Source organism: Callorhinus ursinus, unplaced genomic scaffold (assembly GCF_003265705.2).
Source record: "Callorhinus ursinus isolate GAN/ISIS: 27379988/994484 unplaced genomic scaffold, GSC_fseal_2.0 scaffold6, whole genome shotgun sequence".
NCBI lineage: Eukaryota > Metazoa > Chordata > Mammalia > Carnivora > Otariidae > Callorhinus > Callorhinus ursinus.
This window is the reverse complement of record NW_027397068.1, coordinates 11,931,373-11,958,182: the sequence shown is the minus strand read 5'-3', so window position 1 is coordinate 11,958,182 and position 26,810 is coordinate 11,931,373. Positions and strand designations below refer to the sequence as shown.

The 26,810-nt window shown below is 34.8% G+C and overlaps 1 protein-coding gene across 2 annotated transcripts in view; it reads left to right on the top strand.

Annotated features, from left to right (window-relative positions):
- The window catches only part of MAP3K7 (mitogen-activated protein kinase kinase kinase 7), a 67,322-nt gene extending 50,901 nt beyond the window's left edge, over window positions 1-16,421 (top strand). For both annotated transcript variants that reach the window (XM_025862771.2, XM_025862778.2), the window contains 4 exons: window positions 7,227-7,332; window positions 11,566-11,627; window positions 12,501-12,616; window positions 14,696-16,421. In XM_025862771.2, the coding sequence (XP_025718556.1) occupies window positions 7,227-7,332; window positions 11,566-11,627; window positions 12,501-12,616; window positions 14,696-14,876 (465 nt within the window). In that variant the 3' untranslated portion in view covers window positions 14,877-16,421. The remainder of the gene's footprint in view (window positions 1-7,226; window positions 7,333-11,565; window positions 11,628-12,500; window positions 12,617-14,695) is intronic.
- Window positions 16,422-26,810: the final 10,389 nt, after the last annotated feature.

Sequence of the window (26,810 nt, the reverse complement as noted above, 5' to 3'; positions counted from 1 at the left end):
GTTAGGGATCATAGAAAGTATTGGCCTCAAAGGCCTTTTATCACATATCAGTTGTTATTTAAGGGATATAATTTATTATACTACTTCTTCTTCTTCTCTCTGTCCTCAGTCTGCACCTCCTTCAGTTAAAATAATTTCTGTTAAAAAATTCCTGGTTCATAGTATACCTTTCTCTTGGAGAATTTAAAAACCATGTAAGAATAATAAAATTCTAAAATTTCCTTATAATGAACTATAGTGAAGCTAGAATTAGATTGATCCTATACCTTCAGATTAGAAAGAATGTTTTCAGTATTACCTGTCATGTATAGACTTAATTGAATTATCTGTGACTATCATAATGGAGGAAGTACCCTTGTAAATGCACATCACTAACTTGATACCCATTTCTTTTTAATGTTTGTATTATTCAGATGTTACTTCAGCAAAATTATCATATAAATCAACAGTTAATCTCTGTGTTTTGTGCTTGTATAATTTTAGCAGCTGAAGGTTTTAAATAGCTTTTAAATGTCAGTCCAAATGGTAGCACTGGACATCAATCTTTTACTTATGAAAATATTTTCCCAGTCATTCAGGTGAGACGTAAAAAGCAAAGCTTTATTTTTGTCTGTAAAATAACTCCCAATTCCTTTTTATAAGTATAGAGATAAAGTTCTGGGCAAAGTCCAGTTCTGTTTCATGTCTACCGATGGTTAATTTGCCCTCTGGTTTAAATTTGGCTTAGTATTCTTCTGCCTTAAATTTCAGTGTGGCTTTTCTGTACTCTTTGTAACCACTTTCACATCCAACCTTGCGGTAAGACAGGTTACTCTATCTTAAACTTTACAATTTGTATAAGAATAGAATAAAGTAATTGTAAATGTCTTGAAGAAGGAGCAGCCCAAATGAGGTTTTTTCTGTTTTTTTTAACATAGCTTGACATTTATTCTTTTCTTTTAATTTTATTTTATTATGTTAATCACCATACATTACATCATTAGTTTTAGATGTAGTGATCCATGATTCATTGTTCGCGTATAACACCCAGTGCTCCATGCAGAACGTGCCCCCCTTTAATACCCATCACCAGGCTAACCCATCCTCCCACCCCCTCCCCTCTAGACCCTCAAGTTTGTTTCTCAGAGTCCATAGTCTCTAATGGTTCGTATTCCCCTCCCAGTTTTGAGAGCATACATGACCATAAGAATTTGACCAGTGATTTTTTTTTTTTAATTTTACTTCTTCTGTAGTAATTTGCAAGCAGTAACATAAATTTAAACCATAAATGAGTTTGATTTTTTTTTAATTGTCAAATATTACCTGATCCTCTTATTTATACCTTAACTTTTCAGGTGTTCAAGAAATTTGATTATGGCTTGTTTTTAAATATTTCTTTAGGTTTTTTTTATATCAACGTTTTAGCATATTGTTACTTACCATTTTCTTGAAATATGAAGACTTAGTTAATTTATGGATCTAAATTTAGCTCATGATGGCTTTTCTTGTAGTTTTAAGGAAAAACTAGTTTTGAAACTTAAAAATATTAGCCTTGGGGCGCCTAGGTGACTCAGTCTGGTAAACATCCGACTCTTGATTTCAGCTCAGGTTATGATCTCAGGGTTGTGAGATTGAGCCCCATATCAGGCTCTAAGTTAGGCATAGAGCCTGCTTAAGATTCTCTCTCTCCCACTCCCTCTCTTCCTTCCCCCCCTCTAAAAAAAAAAAAAAAAACGAAGAAGAAGAAGGTTTAAAGGACTTGGGAATAATGTCATATTATCTGTACTTTTTTTTGCCAAAGGTAGCAGCATCTGAAAGTAAGAGTTAGGAATTTCATTACTGGTTCTTTTTGGTACATATTCTTTCTTGTATACAAAAGGTAAATAAGCTTAAGCACCAGTCTTATATCTTAGTGCTAACAGCTTATGTTATCATTTTATTCAATGAGTATTTATTTGATAGTTATTATATATTCAGTAATTTCCTAAATACTGGAGAGTATAATATAAAAGTACACATGATCTCTGCCCTTAGTATATTATAATATTTTTGAGGAATAATAAACATTGACGGTAATATAAACTATTTCAGTATCAAGTTGAGGTTTATGTAGGTAGCAGACTATAAATACAGCCAAAGGAAAAAAGTATCTTTGTGATAGGGTTTAGTCACTACGTTTTATTAAAAGAACTGTGATTTTGATCTTGAGAGGGAATTGTTAGGTGCTGCAAGTTCATTCATATATTCCTCTCTTAGATTTACAGCCTAATAATCAGCCATTTAGTGAACATTTTTATTGTGTCAAAAAACACTTTGGGTACTTCATTTCATTTGATTTTTTTACAAACTGATGAGGCAGGTAATTACTGTCCTCATTTTACTTATTGAGGCTTACAGGTTAAATAACTTACATAAAGCCACACTGCTAATAAATAGCAGACAAGAGATTCAAATTCTGGATTGTATTGTTTCTAGTGCCTCACTTCTTAACTATTACTACTGCTCAACCACACTTGATAAATAAGGAGCTTAAGGCTCCAAAAGACGACTTATTCAAGTTCACACAGCCAAAAATGGCAGAACTGAGATTTAAACCCAGGTCTCCACAAAGTATTAGACTAAATCATGTGAATTTGCTGATACTCAACTGTTTTGATGTATAAAAAGGTCAGTTTCATATAGTTTAGTTGTCATACTTGCTCTTTGCACTAGACCATATAATCCTTGAATGAATATGGGGTCTAGATTAAAAGCAGGAAGAGAAAGGGGCATAAGGAATTGTCAGAGGAGAGATAATCTGGATAGGTAAGGTAACACCTGGCCATGGAGGGTCAGGAATGCCAGGGTGGGAATTTTAGGAATGATCCATTAAACAACTAGTAAATGAACATTTGTATTCTACAAGCTGCTAGAATAAAGCAGTCTTCAAACACAGGGTCTGGCTTTGTGCTCAAAGAACCAAGGATGTAGCAAGAATAAACATATGATATTGAAGGGAATCTCAGCAGGGCCCTAAAGGATGAAGAATTAGGAAGGAGGAGAGAAGAAAAGAATGAGCATTGTTATACACAGGGCACCTTTCTAAGCGTGGCATGAATAAACTAAGGTTTTAGAAAGACCAATCAGATATGGAGTTGAAAATTGTTTATGGTGTAGGGAAAGCTTTTTGGAATTTCTGAAGCAATTTCAGTAGGTACCCGAGATGAAAGTAATATTCCATCAGTCTTTTCTTCACAATTATATTATGATTAATTTCTGAAATTGTTATAAAAGTGCCTTTTACTTTTTAGTATCCTCAATCCATTGTGAGTTTTCAAGGCTTAAAATAATAGAACTCTAGCAGTGAGTGGATAAAATACTAAAAGTTACCACATCTTTAACCTAGCCCCACCCCCTCTTCAGATAAAGAAAGCAAGACTTCTTGAAGTAAACTAAATCAAACATTGTACCATAATTAGAACTCACATCTGCTAATTTCTACTCAAGGGGACTTTCTACTATTATTGCCTCTCATTTTACTTGATGCAGTCTTTGAGTGTTTCTGTTGAAGATTTTTTTTAATTTATGTACTTTTTATATTCTTAACTCCATATTCTTTTTTGAGTCTCCTACAGAGTATTCAGTAACACTTTAAGAAAAAAAAAGTGCTTTTTTAAGAGAGAATCTTATAAAATCCATTTAACTCATGTCCTTTGAGAGTTTTTAATATATGAAATATTAATACATAGAGTATATGTAATATGTAAGTTATGAAGCCTGATAATAAAATGAACACTCATGAATCCGCCACCCAGCTTAAGAAATGGAACATGATCAATTCCCATGAGTCTCCCTGTGTGCTTCTTGCCTGTGACCTCTGTTGTCCACCAGCCTACAGTGCCATTTTCTGTGCTACCACATTTCTAGACTTTTTATAAATACCATTTCTCTGGTTAAGAAACTATCTTCTCTTAAATGGAATTCAAGTTTGTTAAATGTAGTTTCATAAATGGCTGTTAAATGTTGTCATATGCTTTTTTATGCATCTATTGAAGTTTTTCTCCTTTAACCTGTTAATATGAGTTGGATTAATAAAATTCCTAGTATCCTCAACTTTTCAAATTATGTTTATTGTTTTTACACTGCCAAATTCCATTTGCTAATATATTTAGGAGTTTGACTTTTGCACCTACTTTCATCAGTGAAGTTGGCTAGCAGTTTTTCTTATTATGACCTTGTTTCTTAATCAGGTTTACTGCCTTTACAGAATGAGTCAGGAAGTGTTTCTTTTTTCTAGAATAATTTCTTTTAAGTTGGAAAGTGTTTTATAGAACTCACCTGTAAAATCCTCTGGGCTTAGTATTTTCTATAATGTGTAGAAACTTTAGTGATTTAGGGGCGCCTGGGTGGCTCAGTCGGTTAAGCGGCTGCCTTCTGCTCGGGTCATGATTCCAGGGTCCTGGGATCAAGCCCCATGTCAGGCTCCCTGCTCAGCGGGGAGTCTGCTTCTCCCTCTGCCTCTGCCTCTCCCCCTGCTTATGCTCTCTCTCTGTCAAATAAATAAAATCTTAAAAAAAAAAAAAAAACTTTAGTGATTTATATATTTTTTGGAATTTGTCTATTTCTTGTGAATTTTTTGTTTTAATTTACTAACCACTAAATTATAGTATTCTCTCATTCTTATTTTGTTATTTTTGAGGGGAGGCTGATGACTTTGTTTTTTTTCTAATTTTATAAGTTAAATCCCTAGCTTGTAAATTGTCACTGCTTCTAATTTTTTTCATCTGAATATTTGGAATTAAGTATTTTTTTCTCCAAGTGCCTCTGTAGTTGTATCCCACAGGTTTTTACTGTGTTTCATGGTAAAAATCAGTTCAAATCCTTTCTCATTTCCATTTTGTTTTCTTTGAACAATGAGTTATTTAGAAGTGTTTTTAAATGTCCAAATATATGAGATTTTTAAGGGGCGCCTGGGTGGCTCAGTTGGTTAAGCGACTGCCTTCGGCTCAGGTCATGATCCTGGAGTCCCGGGATCGAGTCCCGCATCGGGCTCCCTGCTCAGCAGGGAGTCTGCTTCTCCCTCTGACCCTCTTCCCTCTCGTGTTCTCTATCTCTCATTCTCTCTCTCTCAAATAAATAAATAAAATCCTTATGAGATTTTTAAGGTTAATTTTGAGTCAGTACAAAAATATATGTTTATATAATACTAAATTTTTTTAACTTTTTTGAGATTTGCCTTATAGCTAATACATGAGCAGTTTTCATAAATGTTCCGTGGTGTTTAAAAAGAATGCATATTCTCCAGTTTTTAGGTATAGGGTTCATTGATATGTTTAGATCAAGCTTGCTTCTTACGGAGTTCAGGTTTTACTGGTGTTGTATTTTGTTTTTTGGTCTGCTTTTATAAATGATTTACAGAGGAGTATTAAAATACTGCACTATGGTAGTGAATATGTCCCTTTCTCCTTGCAGTTTTATTGCTGTATCTGTTTGGAAGCTGTGTATTGATATAGCGTATCTTGTAATAGGTAGAGCATATAAATTTTGAATTGTTGTTACATAATGAATTGACTCACTTAATCATTTTATCTCTTTCTCTAGTAATTTTTTTTTTTACCCAAAAATGTATTCTCTCTCATATTAATATAGCTACATAACTTTATTTTGGGTAGGTTTACCTATCTTTTTTTCATCCTTTAACTTCCTGTTTACTCTGTGAACTAGATCTGTCTCTTAAAAGAGCATTTAATCCAGCCTGACAGTCTGATATTTTAAATATCTTAACTGAAGAATTTAATCCATTTATATTATGGTTACTGATAAATTTGTTCCTTCTTATTTTATGTTTTCTCTTATTTCCCTTTTTGCTCCTTTTTTGCCTTTGAATTGAACAAATATATTTCTCATTCCATTATTTGTCTTTCTAATTTGGGAATCATATATATTACTACTTTTAGTAACTACCTGTGAAATTTTAACACTCATACTCAACCTGAAGTAAATATCTTTACCAATATAAGGATTGGTAAATCCTCATCTTCAGCAGTATAAGGATTTTTAAGTCAGTGCTTCTCTTGCTTATGCTATTGTTATTCAGGCTTTAATACTGTCTTATTTATTTGTTTGCTTGGTGATGTTGTAAATTAGTCTTGTTTCAGTTGTTTAATATTTTCTGTGTATAGATTCATCCTTACGTTTACCAGTATTCCTGATTGCAACTTGGCCCTTCAATGAATCAGGGAAAATTTTTTCTTATCCCTAAAGTACATGCTTCAGAAATTGTTATGATAAGAGCTTATGGATGGTAGAATCCATTTTTGCTTATCTAAGATTGTTATTTTGACCTTATTTTGACCTCATTCTTTACATTTTTGTTGGCCAAACGATTTTAGGGTGGTAGTTATTTTCTTTTAGCAGTTTAAAGATATTCCAATTTCTTCTGGCTTCCTTTTTGCTGTTGAGAACCTAATTGGTCTGGTTTTGTGGGTAATCTGTCTTTGGCTGCTTTCTGCCATCTTCTGTTTGTCTTTGTTTTTTAGAATTTGACTATAATATGATCCATGTTTAATTCATTATTGTAGTTTTTCTGTTATTTTTTCTGCTTGGGATTGGTTGTGGTTAAGATTTGTTGTATCATCCAGCAATTATGGAAATATTTTATGAATTCACAGTGGATAACATTTCTCCCCTCCACCCAGAGCCACTCCCAACACGAACAAATTTATTTGCTATCTGCTTTTATAGGGTAGATTTTTCTTCCTAGTTCACTCTTCGCCCAAGACTGAAGCCTTTCTTAGGTTTTAGCTTTAAGCACAGCAGTTCTCCACTCATACCCATCCTACAAACGCCCAAGACTTTATGCCTATTCCTCTGAGTGCAGAATGTAGTCAAAACAAAAGCTCTAAGTCATTGGTGTTCAATTGTAATTCCCAGGGCTAACAGTTTAAGCACTTACTGGACTCCTAATCCTTCTTTATTTATGGTCTCAGAGCATTTCTCTTACTTTCTTGAAAGCTCATCAAGTTTTAAGAGGTATTATGCATGAGTGCATATAAATTTTATATGTGTGTGTATACATATATGCATACATGTGTGTGTGTGTGTGTGTGTGTGTAAAAATCTTAGAGGATTTATTTATTTTTTGCAAGAGTATTTCAGGACCTCTAGTGATAGAAATGGAAGGCTGTCCTTTGCTTTATAATAATTTTCTCTTTTCTTTTTCACTTTTAAAAATCACATTTTGTTCCTCCAATCACTTCTTCCTATAGGTAAGCAGTAGGTCATCCAGTCCTAGCGTCAGAATGATCACTACCTCAGGACCAACTTCAGAAAAGCCAACTCGAAGTCATCCATGGACTCCTGATGATTCCACAGGTGACCAGTGTATTTCCTCACTATAATTAAGAAGTTGAATTCATCATATTTGTTTCCTTTATTTTTGTCATGACTCTGATCTTTATAAAGGCAGGCATTTTACAGTAGTTTAGATTTTCATATTAATAAAATCAATATTTAGCAGTAAACTTAAAGATGAGTTTTTGAGTACTGAGATAGATTGTCTTGCCTTCTGCATTTTTTTCCCCCATATACTAAACATGTGTATTGAAGATGGTTTGGTTTGGGATCACTGCAGACAGGAAGATACTGTATTCTTGATACTTCAGTCTCTGATTTTCCTATTTTCGGTCCATCCTACAGATGATAGTAGTAAAGTTCATTATCTTTTAGATAACTAAAATCAGAATGATAAAAATAACATCGTAATCTCAGTCTTTTGTTTTAAAGACACAAGATACCATGTACTTCAGTGAGAAAAAAAATTTCTGACCGTTTGAATCATTTTTGAATCATTTTTTAACTGGTAGGGAGACCATTTCGGTTACATAAATTTCTGTTAACTAGACCTTAAAAAGCCTGTTAAATTACAACTCCCTAACATGTATGACTAACTGGTCAAAATACTAGCATTAAAATCTAATGATGGAATTGTTTTACTATGGGCAAGCAGGAAATTATGTGCCATCATAGTGGAATTAACTTTCCCTTAGCATTAAGAGAATTTCCTGATAAATACTCATCAGTATGGTTCTGTAAAAATTTATTATTTATATGGTAATGTGTTAGGGAAAGATGATTCTTAGACCTTGGAAGATTAAACCATTTGGGATTTTATTTAAGATCAACTATGTTATTAATAGTGGCAATTAAATTGAAATTAAAAAGTCAGCTTTCTCCCTTTACAAACTAAAACACTACTTAATGAGTATTTATAGATATCTGGCATGGCTTAGTCAAGTCCATAATTTAAAAAATTAACTGAGTAGCTTTTCTCTGTTTCACGTAAGATACAATTATGTTTAGCCAGCGGTGTACTCTCTAGTTTTAGTAAGTTTAAATTTAGTGGTGGCAGAAAACTCCTCCCAAGTTTCACCCCTAGCATAGCCCAACCTAAGATTGTCCAGAACACTACTCAGCACATACGCAGAATTCATCACAATGTGATTTCTCCTCAGAGGTAGATAAGGAAATGCTCTTGACAGATTTGATCATTAACATTCAGGTAAGATTAGCTCTGGTTCTTCAGCCCTCTGGTGAGGGAGTACTTGCCCTGACATTACAGCATTTGCTGACACCTAGTGCTCAACTTGGCAGGGCCTCCTGACTTCAGCCTAGACTAATGTAGCCATTCCAGTCGACATAATTGTGAGTCCATGAAAGTAAAATAAAAATTCTCTGTGTCCTTCTCACATAACTGCTGTTTTTTTTCAACTTCATGTGTTCTTCCAGCCTTTCAACCCCAAGCTCATTTTTTTCTTTTCTGGGACCTAAAATACCAATAGCTAGAAATCATGCCCAGGTCCAAAATTCAACTGAATTTTGCCTTTGCCTTAAAATACGGCAAGTATGTGGTTATCATTTTTAGATAATTTTGAATATAATTTTAGAAGTTGAGACTGGTTTAAGCTTATATTTAATGAAGTTCAGCTTTGTACTGTTTCTAAGAAAAGTACTGATAAGCTAATACAATAAATTACAGGGAAGAGATACTGGTAAAGCCTTTTTGTTTGAAGGCCCCCTGATTCAGGAAAAAATTAGAAGTGCATACATAAGTTTAAATAACCTAATTAATTAGGTAGTTTTATTTTAAAAGAGGAGGAATTTCTATGCATTTTCAGAGAAATATAAAAAGCATATCAATTTAATAATCATAGCATATAATGAGTGTTCTTGGATTTCTATTTATAATATACTGTGGATAAAGAAAGACATACATACCCAAGAGCAGTTAGTGAGAGAGATGACTAGACATAGTAGAGGGAGCCACAGAGAGGGAAAAACCCACCAAAGAGTTATTCTTATTTGCAAAGATAGAAGTATAAGACATGGCCCACTGCTTACAGTCTTATTAGAGTCATAATACTGACACATTAAAAATAAAAATAAACTCATCATGCTTTATGTAATAAATTTAAGGAACTACTAAATTTGCAGTGCATAGCTGAGTGTTTTAATAGTTAATAGAACAATCCTTGGATTTTTTTTTCCATTCCCTGAATACTGTGAAACACTGACATACTTAATTTTAAAATACATATCAGAGGGGCACCTGGGTGGCTCATTCGGTTAAGCATCTGCCTTTAGCTCAGGTCATGATCCCTGCTCTGCAGGAAGCCTGCTTCTCCCTGAAATCTTTTTAAAAAAAAATAAAAATTAAAAATTAAATACATATCAGATACAGGGTGTTTATTTAATAAGATCTATCAAGTGTGAGAGATTTAAGAAAGTAATAAAAGAAATGTTGAAAGAGTTCAAGATACTTAATTTTTCCTATAAAGTCGGGGAAATATTTTTTAATCAGTTGTAATTTTGTGGAAAATAGTGTTACATGGAAGCATAGTTTGAAACTGTTGTTGTGGGTGGGGAAGGAGTTAGAGAAATAACAAGTTAAGTGTATTTCTTGTTTAGCCATTCCAGAAGAATACTTATGTTAGTGTAGGATTTTAAGGTAGGTAAGACTACTAGGCACTACACTGTAACTCTTTCTTTATTGCACTCCAGTATTTTAATAAGCATTACTTTTTTTAAACATTACTTTTTAGATCTGAAATACAAACTTAAGTATGTAAAATTGCCCTTCCTTCCTTCCTAATTCTCCATTTATTATCAATAACAACAACAGCAATAATAACCATCACCACCATGTGTTGACTGCTTACTACATGTTAGCATTGCATGGTATTTCTTACATGCATTATCTTATTTCGTTTGATTTAGCTTAGCTTTTGGAGTTACTTGCAAGCACATTCACAATGGCTTTGAAAAAGAAAACTAGAATTAACAGTGATAAATTATTGAAGTTACTGAACCATCAAAATGTCTTAGTTTTTTACTGCATTGCATGCAGTGCCTTGCTGTCAGCCCGACCTTGTCTTTATCTGCACCACTCTTTCAAGAAGTCACTTGTCAGGAAAAGGGCTTTTGTGAACTTCTCAGTTCACTTTTTTTTTTTTTTTAGATTTTTTATGTATTTATTTGACAGAGAGATAGAGCACAAGCAAGTAGAGCGGCAGGCAGAGGGAGAGGGAGAAGCAGGCTCTCTGCTGAGCAGGGAGCCCGATGTGGGGCTCAATCCCAGGACCCTGAGATCATGACCTGAGCCCAAAGGCAGATGCTTAACCGACTGAGCCACCCAGGCGCCCCTGAACAGTTCACTTACTTAACTCATTTACTCTTTCCTAACAGTGGGAAAGCAGCTACTTCTGAAATAAAAAAGTCTATTTTACTTCACAGTTATCCTGCCTGCTTCTGGAGGCATAAATGTTAATCCCATGTGACTCATGCAAGTTGTTATGTCAGTATCTCTTTTGAAATACAAACAAAAGCTGTCTGTTCAAATACTTTGGTAAAATTGACTGGTTGGTTGATTTAACCGATTTAACTGTTCCATGCATGACATTGAGCTAGTTTCCATACTCTTCATTACACCTGTGTTCAGTATACTCCCCTCAAAAGCATCTTTCATTTTCTGCAGTGGTTCTCATTAGGAGAGGTGGGAAGGGGTTCACACTAGAATCTATATATAAATTGAAAATAATCCACTGGAAGAGAATGTGTCTCTTCCCTGCCCCCCTTTTTTCATTAAAGAACACTAATATTCAGGGAATTGACACAGCATTATAGTAAACAGCATGATCAAGGAAAGAAAGAGACAGGAGATTTGATTAAGTCGGTCAGTGAAGACTCAATTTAAAGTATAAAGGTCCCATACCACTGTTTTTGGTTTTGTTTTCTTTCAGGATTTTATTTAAATTCAAGTTGGTTAACATATAATGTAGTATTAGTCTCAGCAGTAGATATTTTTGTTTTTAATTGAACAAGGGCTTATACCCTTTAATGTATGAGAGTATGGTTGCATTCTGATTATCTGGTGATTGGATATTCTCTTTTTACCTTTAGAATTCAGAAATAGACTTTCTTCATTACCGATAGCAATAACTTTAATGTATTATTTACTTTAGGAAAAAAATGCCAATATTCATGCATGCTTTCTTGCTTTTTGCTTATAATTATTTATGATAGAAAATAAAATACATACTTGAATTCCAGATACTAATGGATCAGATAACTCTATCCCAATGGCTTATCTTACACTGGATCACCAACTACAGGTAAAAGAGTACTTTCTCTGTGAATGTTTACTTTTTCCTTAGAAAAAGTTTAGAGAATCTATCTAGAAAGTGGACAGTTACGTTCATATCTGTCATCATACATTCATTTATTTATGCTTTTAGTTGGCCTCCTTAAACTTTCTAAAATCAAGTTAAAATGATTTGTTCAGTTAAGTTAATCAAATCTAAAATTGGTAAAATCATATGTTCTTAACAGTTGTCTTAAAATACTTTCATATCTTTGTTTAAGAATGCAAGAATGGGTGACGGGGGCACCTGGGTGGCTCAGTCAGTTAAGCATCCGACTCTTGATTTTGGCTCAGATCATGATCTGAGGGTCATGAGATCTAGCCCCACGTCGGGCTTTCCACTGGGTGTGGAGCCTGCTTGAGATTCTCTCTCTCACTCTCTCAAAAAAAAAAAAAAAAAATGAATGCCAAGAATAGCATTTTTGCTCTTTAATTTTAGTGCTATAGTGTAAAATTTACGTGAGCTTATTTCTACTTAATAGATTTCATGATACACTGTCATGTTCATAGTGACTGAAAATATAAGTAATACATTTCAATGTCTCCTCATGAGTATGGGAGCCATAAACTTCTTTTTGTATAATATGGTTTGACAACCTGAAATGTAAAGCCAGAGACCAATGATACTCTGGTCATGATTCTCTGTAACAAAAGTGTTAAAACAGCAAGATGAATTCAAGCTCTGAGCTAACTCTGACAAAAGGACACTGAAATTTTCTAGGCCATGGTTTAACACTTATTTTTAAAAGACCATTGCTTTAGTGCTATAAAAACATATCACAGTCACTGTCTTGATATTAAGATTTGATTTAATTATGTGTTAACAGTTCTGATTTATTTTCAGCCTCTAGCACCATGCCCAAACTCCAAAGAATCTATGGCAGTGTTTGAACAGCATTGTAAAATGGCACAAGAATATATGAAAGTTCAAACAGAAATTGCATTGTTATTACAGAGAAAGTAAGTTATCTTTTATGAATAAAACACTATTTTGAGTTTAAAATATGTTAGGGTGAAATATTGTTGGGAGACATGAAAACTTTGTAATTTTTAGAACTAATCGTTAAGCATAGTTGACCCTTGAACAGCTTGAGGGTTGGGGTGCTGAACCCCCACTCATTCAAAAATCCACATGTAACTTTTGACTCCCCAAAAACACTAATGGCCTACTGTTGACCAGAATTCTTACCAATAACATAAACAGTCAGTTAACACATATTTTATATGTTATATGTATTATGTACTGTGTTCTTAGAATAAAGTAAGCTAGAGAGAAAGTTTTATTAAGGAAGTCCTAAGGAAAAGAAAATACATTTACAGTACTGCACAAAAATCCCTGTATAAGTGGATCCATGTAGTTCAGACCCATGTTGTTCCAGAGTCAGCTATATTTCCAAGTTGGAGGTTTTATGTGTGTTCATCTTTAAGTTTGAAGCAACTTTTGGCTATTTTTCATGCAAAACTCAACCCTTTGACTACATATATTAAAATTAAGGAAAATAAACTGGTGTTATTATAAACATGTTTTATGTTCTAAGAATTTTAAAGCTAAAAGCTGTTTAGATTTATAAAGATTTATTATTTCCTTGGACATAGATAAAATAATTTGATTTATTAATACTCAGCTGTGCTTTATCTTAAAAATATTTTGTAGATACATTCTTTCTAGGTATATGTTTAGGAGAGTAGAATTACTTTATTTTATACCTGTGAGTGTTTTTCTGGGGAGTTTTATACTCACTTGTGTTTTTCTGAGAGTTATAAAGAGGCTGCCTTCCTCCTCCCTTTTTTAAGAAAGCCAATTTTCATACTCCTTTATTTGAAATTCTTAAAAAACAAAGGAAAAACTTCAGTTTTCTTAAGCATGATCCTCATGAAATTTTATACCTCTGAAGCTGAATTATTGTGGTAACTGAAATGAAGTGCTATAGGACAAAATCATGGCAACTATATGTATACATGGTAATAGGATTCCCTCTGTTTATTTTAATCTAAATAAATGAAAATTTCTTGCTTCCTGAAGTAATTTGTGGGAAGTTTTGTTTGTAGTTAAAAAAAAAAAAAGCTCCTTAACAGTTTACTGTTAAAATGATTTCAACTTAGTACTTTAAAGGCTATATAGGAAATAAATATTAGAGTCTGCAAATTGTGAAGCTAACTGTAGAACTTGACGCTTTATGTTAAAAAAAAACAAAGCACCTCTTTCTTTTACATATTTAATCTATACTTTTTTCATATTTGTTCATTTGAAAGAGGAGTTCTGTGTTGGAAAAAATAAATGATGGATTGAAGGAATGTGATAACTGTGACAGTTTTATTCAATTTTAAATACTTTAAATGAGAAATAGTATGAGAAAATCATCTAGAGGCTTTTCATTAATTATTCAGTTATATCCAGTAACTTCACTTTAGGAGTAAATATTGAACATCTCCCAAAGTTTATCAGGCTATAAGTCTCTAATGGTCTTTCTTGAAAATGTTCAGAAAAGTGAATAACTCATTTGAAAGTGGCACTTTGTATTGTTCTCACTTTTAAAATAGGAAATAGATTTAAGTTGATAGCATCTATTTTAATTAGCTTGCACATGTTTTATGAAGCCCCCACTTTGCACTGTAGTTAAAGAAGACTGTGACTTCAAAACATGAATAAAAAGTTCAAGAGTTAAAAGTGGAATGTGAGTGAATGATAAAACATCATGTTATTTTCCTGGGGTCAGAGCCCTTCCCCAGCCTTTTTTTCTTCTTCCTGCACAAAAGGGATACCAAATAAAATGTTTTGAAACTTTTATTATACCATTTTATCTGCATTCACTAATTATTGAAGTATAGTTACTTACGAAAGGATTATGGTGTTTGTATGGGTGCACAGAAGAGTGAGTGATAGTTTCCATTCTAGCCTACAAGTATGTTTGAGTAGTGTACATAAGATGCATAATGATCAACCCAGAATAAAAGTCCTAATAAGTTGAGTTCATCAGTTATTAAGGTATGAATTTTTCTGTCATGTACAATATTTTATTATGTGGTATTTGTTTTTAGGCAAGAACTAGTTGCAGAACTGGACCAGGATGAAAAGGACCAGCAAAATACATCTCGTCTGGTACAGGAACATAAAAAGCTTTTAGATGAAAACAAAAGCCTTTCTACTTACTACCAGCAATGCAAAAAACAACTAGAGGTCATCAGAAGTCAGCAGCAAAAACGACAGGGCACTTCATGATCCTCTGGGACCTTTAAATTTTAAAATATGCAAAGAAAGACTTTTTTTTTTTTTTTTAAAGAAAAGCCCTTATAGTGACAATTCATGAGTGTTAGCTTTTGGGCGTGTTCTGAATGCCAACTGCCTATATTTGCTGCATTTTGTTTCATCGTTTATTTTCTTTTTCTCATGGTGGACATGCAATTCAACTGTCTCCTTGCATAACATGGGGGCATCTGTGACTTGAATAAGCAGCAGTTCTCAACTTCAGAACAGATGCAGTGAACCATGGCTGTATATGCATGCTCATTGTGTGAAGGCTAGCCTAACAAAAACAGGGGGTATCAAACTAGCTGCTATGTGCAAACATTGTCTTTTTTTCGAGGTGGAACCTCAAGAATGATTTTGTTCTTGTATCTCATCTCAAAAAAATTTTTTTCCAAAAGATGGTATATACCAAGTTAAAGACAGGGTATTATAAATCTAGAATATTCAGTGGTACATTAATAGAAATGCAGAACATTTAGGGATAGTTGCAGGTGAGGGCTCTGATGCCAGCATCCTTCAATCAGTACTGAACTTAGTTCTATCCATAAAATATTGAAAGGTAAGTGGCGGCTGCTGTATTTAATAAAAGCATATTTCATTGGACTAAAATTTGATTATGATACATTGAACAAAGTGGAACCCTTTTTTTTAAGATAAAGAGATTTTTAATTTTGTGATTGTGTGTATGTGTGTTTAAACTGTAAAGATTTTATCACTTTAATATTAATATCTCTTAAATGAAATTAAAAGGTAAATGAACACGGTCCAGCTTAAATGATCATTCCTTCCTGCAGTGATTATTGGATTGTTTTAGTGTATATTTGAAAAACTAAAGAGAAATAATGGAAAATGGAAATAATTGCTCCAGCTAAAGGCTTGGGCTTAGATTTCTTTTATGATACCAAAAGAGTAAAAAACCTGGCAAATCAGGAGAAGTTAGTAAGGAAGTTAAAAAAGTAAATTCATCAAGTATACTATTTATCAACATTGGAAAATTGATTTTCCTTGCAAGCCCATCCTAGAATGCCTGCTGCCTTTCAACACTTTCAAGGGAATTTCGACACTTATAAAGAGAAAATTTATATTGTTAACTTATAATAACTTTGCTACCAACGTACTTTGAAAATAAAAGTAATAAAAAAACTTCATTGAAATAATAGACTATATAAGCTCTATTTTTTCAGTTGGTATTAAAATAAATCACATTTTGATACCAGTACAAGGTGTCTTTTAAACAAGGATGTCATCAACTTCATTTTTTATAGCATTAATGTTTTATGAAGAGAAAATTAAAAATGAAAGCATAATTGCTGTGATTATTAGAACTATATCATGATTGTATTGTAGTTTTGCTCTGTTTCAGATAAGCAAGTTGATCTAAGAAGTTATCAAAACTATTCTTAAAAATGCTAAAGCAGGTAACTTTTTCTTCTGTTATTTTTTTCCTCCTCCCAACTGAGTTTTATAATGTATTCCTGTGTATACAAGCAATAAAGGTAAAAGACAGTTTGTACTAAACTGTGTCATTTTTAGCTTCCTCAAAATCTAGTTTTCAGTAAATAAATGTCTACCATTACTTTATTTAAATAAAAGAAGGGCTATCATTCCCAAATAATTTGATTACCTAATTGAAAGTATACTGGTCTCAACACATCAGTAGTAAAATAAAATTGGCATAAAAAATAACTGTAGACTAAGGAAAGGTATAACTCATTCATAACATTGCTGCTTGTGATATGTATGTGTCACTCCACCAAAAGGGACCTAGTCAGTGTTCATAGACTTTTCTGATTATCTCAGAGCATGAGATATTCAAGTGTGGATGCTAATGCTCGACCTTTCCATTAGAATTTAGCATTATAGATTTCAGATTTTATTCCTAGTCATTAATGTGTTTTTGCTATGTATTACATACTTAAAGGGAAAATATTATTATTACATGCAATCACTTCATAAAAATCTCCAATAGGAAAATGGAAGAAAATAGTAAGTGTTAAGTCATGGTGCCAAGTGCAAAAAAAGGCTGTTGAACATTTGCTTGTTTGTTTACAGTTAAGTTCCTGGGGATTCTCACACTGTCCTAGACACTGAGTGTACTTCAGCCTACTTGGTTTTAAAGTTGTGTTGAAAAGCTCATACTTTTTAAGTCCTGATTATCCTTAATGGGAGAAAAGGGCAGCAGGGATAATTAAAATCCACAGCCAGTTTTATCCAGCATCCTCACTCATCAAACCTTCAAACAGATTTTAACAAGGAGCCAAATTTTTTATTTATAAAAAAATTTTACTTTTTATTCTAACGCTCATTTTTGGGTAGAAATAGTGAACCAGACAAGCAAGTGGATTAAAGGCCCTCATGTAAGAAATTCACAAACAGTCCCTAATTACATTTCATTTTTTCCTCAAGGGAAAGAAAACAAAGTCTAGAGAGAGAGACACTCCTCAGCATTAAAAATAACTTTTTTTGAGTCGAATGAAAATCATTTAACATTACTTTATAGCAACGTGCCTATTGAAGAGATTTGCTTAAAAGTTGTTTACAAATGTTTGACTCTTTTACTCAACCATTTTAGAGTATTTGTTTTTTTTCCTCCCAAGTTTCTTCCGTGTTCCTAGTTTAAGCCCCTGCTTATAGCCAGATATCACAGGCCTTGCCTATGAAACATTTTTCTTTCTGTAAGTGTGTGGTTTTCAGCAGTCAACTCCTCTCTTCAAATGGTAGGAAGTCCTACTTCTGTCATTCGGAACGTTTTATGTAAAACAATGTAATGCAGAAATCCTTGTGCATACTGTATACTTGAAGGAAGCTTTTTAGATTTATTTTTGTTTGTAATAAAATTCAGATTGTTATTCTAAACTTGTTTATAAAAATGGTTAATGATTTATATCAGCAAATGAGCTATGGGGTATTTTGCTGTAGCAGTGTGTTTACCTTACACAAAATCAAATAAAAACTGAAAAGTGAGTATTCTCAAAATACTCAACACAGTTGTAATCATGATTTTTGAGAGGCTAAGTGACAGGCCAGTTAACATATCCATCTATAACAGTTCACATTTTTTTGTTAAATGGGTACTCTTCACAATTTCATTAAATAATGATTTATATGAAGCACAACATTACTGAATGATTCTTCTCATTAGAAAACTGATTTCCTGTAGTATATCTACATTACGTTAAGTATAAGTGAAGCTCCTGTGGCTAATGCTGAGTTACATGTTCTCTTTAGTCACATGGTAGTTAGCTCGTATTTCCATTTCACAGATGGAAAATTAGGCTCCTAAAAGTTAAGACTTGTTCCTGAGTCTGCTTTTCCTCCATCATCTGTTTTAGGCAGAATCTCAGGCAAGGGGACTCTGTGGCCACTATCAGCCCATGATGTGAAGAAGAGCATGAGAAATGCAAATGATGGGGGGAAGATATGAGGTCACTTGCAGGCACAGAGGCTTTGTGACCACTCTGTAGATCACAACAAAGCCAACACTGAGACCCACACATGTCTTCTAAACCCAAGTCTGTGCTCTAAACCACTCTGCCATACTGTAATTTAAAACTTGCTGAGTGCTTCAGCTTTCACATTCATTTATTCGTTGAGTGGGGTGTCTTCTTCACTCTTCTACTCCCCTCAGCTGAAAGACATGCTAAAAATGGAAATACAAATAATGATACTGTGAAGCTAGGCCTAGAAAGAAGACTTGTTCTCCATCTCCACTCTCAGGAAAGGCTTACTCCAGGCTTTTTCATTTTTGGTTTGTTATTAGTATTTTTGTTTTTACCTTTTTGTTTTTTTTTTTAATTGGGATATAATTTTTATACAAGAAACTGCATCCATTTAATGATGTTTAATGCAGTTTATTGAGTTTTGACATGCTCTTACACTCGGGAAGCCATCCAACAAGCAAAATACATACTGAACATTTCCTTCCCAAGGTCCCCTATGCTCCTTTGCAGTCCTTCCCTCCCTTTACTCCATGCCCCAGACACAGTGCTTTCTAACAATAAAAATTTGTTTGCGTGTTCTACAGTTTTAAACAATGAAATCATTCAGTATGTACTTTTACTTTTTAAGCTTTTTTTCTCCCTCTTGAATAGTTGTTTTAATTCCTTTGACAGGAATTTTAATTAAACCATTCCTGGTGATATGTGAGAATCTTTCAGTATCAGTCTTCAAGAGAAAATGGGTTTGAAGAGGCAATCAATGCATCCATTGTGGCCAGCTTGTGTCATGTTATCTTCTGAAACACTGAAGATCACTTAATTTTTACATTTTTACATTTTACAGGACCCTAATACTTTACTTAATTTATTTATTTCATTAAATAATGATTTATATGAAACACAACATGGTATATAAATTACTGAGTGATTTGGGTTGTTTGTTAAAGTAAGCCTGTTCCTCTCTGCATTAGGTGTTAGAAATGCAACACGGACGTGGACAATAACATATTGGTAGGTTCATGGTAGTTTTCAGCAAATACGGTTGATCAGTGTAACTTCTTAAAAGTTCTTCTTTTCATTTTCATTTAGATTGCGGCTGCTGTTTTGCTTGCTCAGAAACCCGGGAAACTATATTTTAAGTAACCAAACAGTCTTCTGTATATAGTACTTGATATGGATATCTCCTACCGATGCTGTCGATGGTCCTGTCTGCTATAGAGGTGCCCATAGAAATAAATAAGATCACCCTGGTAGCTCATGTACTGCTTACTGCCAGGGTCTGTGTTCCTTTTCTATCAGTAATTAGTATCTGCTCTCAGAGTTTCTCATCCCTACTGCCATGAGGTCCCACCAAAACTGAGTTTGTGAAATGAACTGCCCTTCATGTCAGTTTTCTCAGTGAAGTCTTTGAGAATCAAATGCTTATTTAACTTTGTCTGAGTTTCCTGGTGCTTTTTTAAAGGTTTTATTTATTTGAGAGAGAGAGTGCATAAGAGGAGGGGCGAGGTGAGGAGGGGCAGAAGGAGAAGGGGAACTCGATCCCAGGACCCTGGCATCATGACCTGAGCCGAAGGCAGATGCTTAACCATCTGAGCCACCCAAGCACCTCCATGGTGCTTTTATATTTCCAAGTAATGAAATGCATTTTTTATCCTGTAATTTAGTGGTCAGTGATCTCTTATAGATGCCATATGACATCAGGATAATTGCTTTGAATATACCAGAAATCACTGAGCAAATGCTGGATATTTATCTTCTGAAAAATAAAAGTAATGTACAAAATGCAGTTAACTTCTTAGACTTGTTTTTTATTCTTGTAGATACCTCCTCTTTAGTTATTATAGGAAAAACTGCATTAATCATTGATTGATAAATTTACTAAATTCAAATTAGAGCCTGAAGAAACCTGAAAATGGGTGTAACTTTTTTTATGTTTGAAGAAAAAGTGATGATATTACCTTACACACCTTTTTGACTTTTAATCCGTTTCCTATAAAGATACTACCTAATATCCATCTAAAATGTCATGAGCATATTACTTGCAAAAATTGATAACCACTCTTGTTTCTTCCATGAGAACCTTTTAACAGATACTGTTTCTTTGAGAATTGGAAACGTCTTTATTCTGTAAGCTGCATATGAAATTGATAATCTATATGCTTACAATCTATTTCAGTACATTTGGGCTGTTATATATTAGTACATTACCTCACAATAATCTTAAAAATTCATACTAAAACTCATGTCTGACTACATAATTCTGTCTTCCCATTCATGATTCCACATTTTATGTACGGGAGGCTTTAGGAAGTGGTACAAAGTTCCTTGGCCTAAGCTGAGTATTTCTTCCCTTTTTACTTTCTTTTGCAGCCATATCAGAAAAGTCTCCAGTCTCTGTGCTCCATGTACCCTGTGATTCATAAGGACCTAAGTTTGGCTGCTGTCCAAAATAATAGCTTTAAACAAGATAGCAGTTTTTTCTTTCTCACAGAAAAAGTTTAAAGTAATATAGTAGCTTTGCTCATTTGCCTCGTAGCCAAAGAGGAAAGGGAAAGGGCAAGAGCAGCGAAGGTGCAGTCACTCATGCTCTCATCCATTTGCCAGAGCGTCATCACATGCATTTACCCTACCTGCTGGGAGGCTGCGAATGTCTGTGTAAATGGACAGCCACAGGCCTAACTAGACGGTCGGCATTCAGTTAAGAATGAAGGATCAAAAAGATTTAGAGGACAAGTAGCCTTCACCACAACCCTCATAAGGAAACGAGACCACGGCCACCTCTACGCCCTCTGTCCTCCCCTCTCTCCGTAATATGGGAAGTAGGCAAAGCTGGCCCCTCACAAGAATGCACAGTAGTGTCAAAATCCAATCAGTATGGTGTGCTTAAAGATTTCCCTGTATTGGGCGCCTGGGTGGCTCAGTTGGTTGGGCGACTGCCTTCGGCTCAGGTCATGATCCCGGAGTTCTGGGATCGAGTCCCGCATCGGGCTCCCTGCTCGGCAGGGAGTCTGCTTCTCCCTCTGACCCTCTTTCCTCTCGTGCTCTCTATCTCTCATTCTCTCTTTCTCTCAAATAAATAAAATCTTTAAAAAAAAAAAAAAGATTTCCCTGTATTTGTAATTGGTGCAGCTCAGAAAAATAAAACTTCAAAATGTGAAGTTAGAGCACTAGTAAAATGGACAGCAGTTCAAACCCAGGTCTTCTTAGCTTCAAGGCTTACAAAAATCTCCTTTTTAATTAGTTTAGAACTTGGAATACATTTTCTGATAGACTTAATAAAAGGGGAGGAGAACTAGGTTCCTAAGCGTTATTTATAAAAGTCGATTTGGTCTTTAATGGATATGAAATAATAATGCCATTGAATGGAATAGTTCCAGCAAAGACTATGAGAGAAAACAAAAGTGATGTGGTTGTTGTCTTCAGGTATTGACATTGTAGTAATTTCTCCCTTTTAAAAGTTCTTTACATTTTTACTGTTTTCTGCACAGTAAAAATTAAAAACCAGAAGGACACCACCTTACACATCACTCTAACCATGTTTTTTCGGCAGGAACTAAGGGCCCTTTGCCATGGGCACAACCATTGGAGCCCTTGCATGAATCCCACAGGGGCAGGAACTTCCCTTCTGCTACTGGCCCCAGCCTGGATCCTTGCAGGTAGGGGTGGACCCAAAGGGAGGGGATTCCAAAGGTTCTCCAGTGGATTTTGGTGAGGATGAAGCACAGTCTCAACAAGAGGAGTAAAAAAAATAAGTCAGAACTTGAATGGCTTTAAATTGTTTTCTTATTAATACACATTCTAGGGACCCCAGCCTCTGAAATTCTGCTTCACAATGACAGGCTATTATTCAAGGATATAAACTTTTTTTTCCAGTTCCTGAAGTGATTCTGTTACACTAGCAGATTGTAGAATTACCTACACCATAGAGCAGATAGAAGGGGTATTGCCGTTGTAAGTTTTCTAGATTCTAACCCATCTACTGTTGGGAAAGCTAAGAGAAGGAGTAAGATATTGTGATGTATAATAAGAAATCTATATTCTCTCTTCCTATTCTGGCACACAGCTGGAATTTCTTAGGTGGTGAGAACAATAAAGATGTCTTGCTTTGTTAATGAGGTGATTTTTTGGAAAGGCCCTACGTGGTGGGGATGGCAGTTGGTTGCCAGGGGGGCCAACTACCTGGTTAGAAGGTGGGAACTTTCTTTCATCCCCCTGCCCTCCACCTCAGGGGGGAAAGAAGGGCTGGAGATGGAATTCAGTCACCAAAGGCCGGTATTTTAATTGGTCATGCCTGTGTAATGGAGCTCCCATAAAAACCCCAAAAGAACAGGATTCAGGTTGCTCCTGGGTTGGTAAACACGAAGATTGGAGGAGAGTGATGCACACAGAAGGCATGGAAACTCTGAACCGTTTCCAAATACCTTGCCCTGTGCATCTGTTCCATTCAGCTGTTCCTGGGTTATATTCTTTTATAACAAACTGGTGTTCTAGTAAGTAAAATGTTTCTCTCAAGTTCTGTGAGCCACTCCAGCAAATTAAATCCAAGGAAGAGATTTTTGAGACCTCTGATTTATATAGCCAGTCAGGTCAGAAGAAGAGATGATGACTTGGACTTGGAATTGGCACCTGAAATGGGGGCAGGACGTAGTCTTGTAGGACTGAACCCTTAACCTGTGAAATCTCATACTGTATCTGAATAGACAGTGTCAGAATGGAGTTGAATTATAGGACACCCAGCTGGTGTTGAATGGCTTGGTATGGGGGGGGGGGGGAAACACCCACACATTGTAACTGGAGTCAGAATCATGAATGAGTCAGTGAAAGATAAAATCTACCATTTCCCTGAGACTCACAGAACATAGGAGCATGGAGGTAAGGGTAAGATTAGGAAAGATGCAGAGCTAGAGCTTCAAAAACTATAGGAGGGCAACTCAGAATGTCTTTAGGTAAGTAGAGCCTGGGGGAGAAACTGCCTTTGTATGCAAGGAGTGATACCTGAACATCAGAACTTCAAGAAGTTTTGAATATACGAACTTTGTCTTTTCCACCACTCCCCATCTCTACGGAGGAAGCATAGAAAGTAAAGGTGATGGGCGCCTGGGTGGCTCAGTTAAGCATCTGCCTTCAGCTCAGGTCATGACCCCAGCGTCCTGGGATCAAGCCCCACATCGGGCTCCCTGCTGAGCGGGGAGCTTGCTTCTCCTTCTCCCTCTGCCTGCCGCTCTGCCTACTTATGCTCTCTCTGTCAAATAAATAAAATCTTAAAAAAAAGTGAAATCAGAAATCATTTTAGAGGTATACTGTTACACAATTATGTTTATCACAGCATTGAGTTGTTTTTGTGGTTTTAAGATTTTATTTGAGAGAGAGCAAAGGGAGGAGCAGAGGGGGAGGGAGAGGGACAAGCAGACTCCAAGCTGAGGGCAGAGCCCGATGTGGGGCTTGATGCAGGGCTCAATCCCAGGATCCCAAGATTATGACCAGAGCCAAAACCAAGAATCAGATGCTCAACTGACTGAGTCACCCAGGCACCCCAGCATTGAGTTTTTAAAAAGCAATCTAAATAGCCATTAATCCATGTTAAGTAAATTATAGATCTACACCAGGTAATACTATATGTCCATTAAAAAGTATTATGAAACTGAATAAAGGAAACCCATTTAAAATGGGAGGAGCACTTGGCAGGCTCAGTCAGTGAAGCATGCAACTCTAAATATCAGGGTTGTGAGTTCAAGCCCCATGTTGGGTGTAGAGATTACTTAAAGTCTTAAAAAAATTAAAATAGAGTCAGGAGGCCAGAAGGGAGAGTTTTCATTCACTCATCACCAGTGCAGACCCTAAAAGGAAGAGACATACCCTGTATTCCCAATTAGAAGAAACCTCCTTGACTACTCCAGCAGAAGGAAGAAAAAATTTCTCCATGCCCAACAACTAGCCCAGCCAATAAGAAAATACCACAATTCAGCCGATGAGAAACCCTCATCACCCTGAACTCTCACTTTCCCTCAATAGACTTTGGTTCAAAACAGCCCCTCCCAACTTCCTCCTTTTCTCTAAATAAAGTACCGTTCCTCTCCTTTAATCTGATTTGGCTATGGTTTGCCATAGCTTACATGTTCTGAATTGTAATTCCTCTGCTATTTCCAAATCCATTTTGCTGGTAAAATAACTTTTAAGGTTGACAGTGTGATACAGTTCTACACTTGATAATATAAATCTGTCTGAATTGAGTGCTTCAAAATATTAAAAGATTGATACATGAAGTAGTGTTTATAACAAAAATGCAACATTTAAAAAAAATCAGTATAATTCATTATATAAATGAACTGTACAGTTCTATCAATAGATGCCTTAAAGGACATTTGATAATATTTACAAATAAAGGATTAAAATGGAATTTCCCAAACTTCATAAAGATAACACATCTAAGCCAACAGCATATTAGTTAAATGACTGTCATTTTCACTAAATATGAAACATTTTAATTAAAATCTGAAACAAAGCAAAGGTGCACTTTCATTCAACACTTTTTTTTAAGTTCTAGCTGATGAAAAGACCCCAAAACAATAATGAATATAAACACTGGAAATAAGATTAACTTTACTTGCAGAATGTAAAATTATATAGAAAGCCCACAAGACTACTTAAATTCTAAAAATTAGGGAATTTGCTAGAGTGACTATATCTGATATGTATCAAAATTAGTTTTTTCTCTATAAACAATAAGAAGTAGAAATGAGATTTTTTTTTTTTACTCCAACTGAAATGGCAATGATACTATAAAATACCAAAGAAAACATTTAACAGGAAATAGGGCCAATGAACACCATAGCCTTAATAAATAATTTAAAACAAGACATGAACTGAACATTTTCCGAAATGAGAAAACAACATAAAAATTGTTATGTAGCTACATGTATGTATAGATTTGTTTAATGTAATTTCAGTCAGAAACCCAGTGGAGTTGGGAGTAGGTTTGTTTTGAACTGAACAAAGTGATTTTAAAGTTCTTAGGAAACAGATGCTCAACAGTTAATGTATAATTTTCATGCAAATTGCACATATTTGGGTGTACAATTTGATAAGTTTGCAAGACGTATACATCTGTGAAACCACCATAGTCAGGATACTGAGACTTTCCCCAATTCCAAAAGTTTCCTTGTACCCCTTGATAATGTGTCCCTCCTCCACTTCCTTTCCCAACCACTAATCTGCTTTCTATAACTGTAATTATTTGGCATTTTCTAGAATTTGATCCTATAGAATGTAATCTCTTTTGGCTGGTTTTTTACTCAGCATAATGATTTTGATATTCACCTAGGTTGCTGCATATATGAATAGTTTGTCCCTTTATTATTTTTCGGCAGAGTTGTTATATAGATGCAGCAAAGTTTGGTGATGCATTCAACTACTGATGGATATTTGGGGTTTCCAGTTTTTTAATCTTAACAAATAAAGCTCCTATGAACATTTGTGTGCAAGTTTTCACATAGACATGTGTCTTCATTTCTTTGGGGTAAATACTTGGAAGTGGAACAGCTGAGTTTTATGGTAGGTATATATTTAACTTGTTAAGAAACTGCCAAACTTCTCCAGAGCAGCTATATAATTCTGCGTTCCCACCAGCAGTACTAGAGCAGTATCAGAATTACAGTTGCTCCACATCCTTGTCAACATCTGGTGTGATCAGTCTTTTTAATTTTAGCCATCCTAATAGGTGTGTAGTGGTAACCTACAGCAGTTTTAATTTGAATATTTCCCTGACAACTAATGATTTTCAGCATATTAGCATGTGCTTATTCGGCTTTCATTATCATTTATTTTGTACAGTGTCAAAATCGTTTGCCCATTTTGTAATTGGGTTATTTCTCTTAATATTGAGTTGTAAGATTTCTATGTACTCTTGTTACAGTTTTTTGTCTGATACTTGTGCTGTGAATGTTTTGTCCCAGTCTGTGGCTTGCCTTTTTCATTTTCTTAATCATATTTGTCAAAGAGAAAAAGCTTTTTGTTTTTTTCTACAAAATTGTTTAATATTCTTTATGCAACTGTAATTAACATACAGTGTAATGTTACACTGTTACGTTACTCTACAGTGTTATATATTAGTTTCAGGTATACAATATAATGATTGAACAATTCTGTGTGTTTCTCAGTGCTCATCAAGGTAAGTGTACTCCTAATCCCCTTCATCTATTTCTCTCATGCTTTCACCCATCTCCCCTCTGGCAACCACCAGTTTATTCTCTGTGTTTAAAAGTCTTTTTCATTGTCTCTTTTTCTTTATTCATTTGTTTCAATTCTAAAATTCCACATATGAGTGAAATCATGTGGTATTTTTCTTTCTGTGACTTAATTTCACTTAGCATTATACACTCTAGGTGAAATTCCCTGAGTTAATCTGCATGATAGACCCCCACCCTTCCCCCATAGGAAAGTGACCTTGCCTGAAATAATCCTTTTTTTTTTT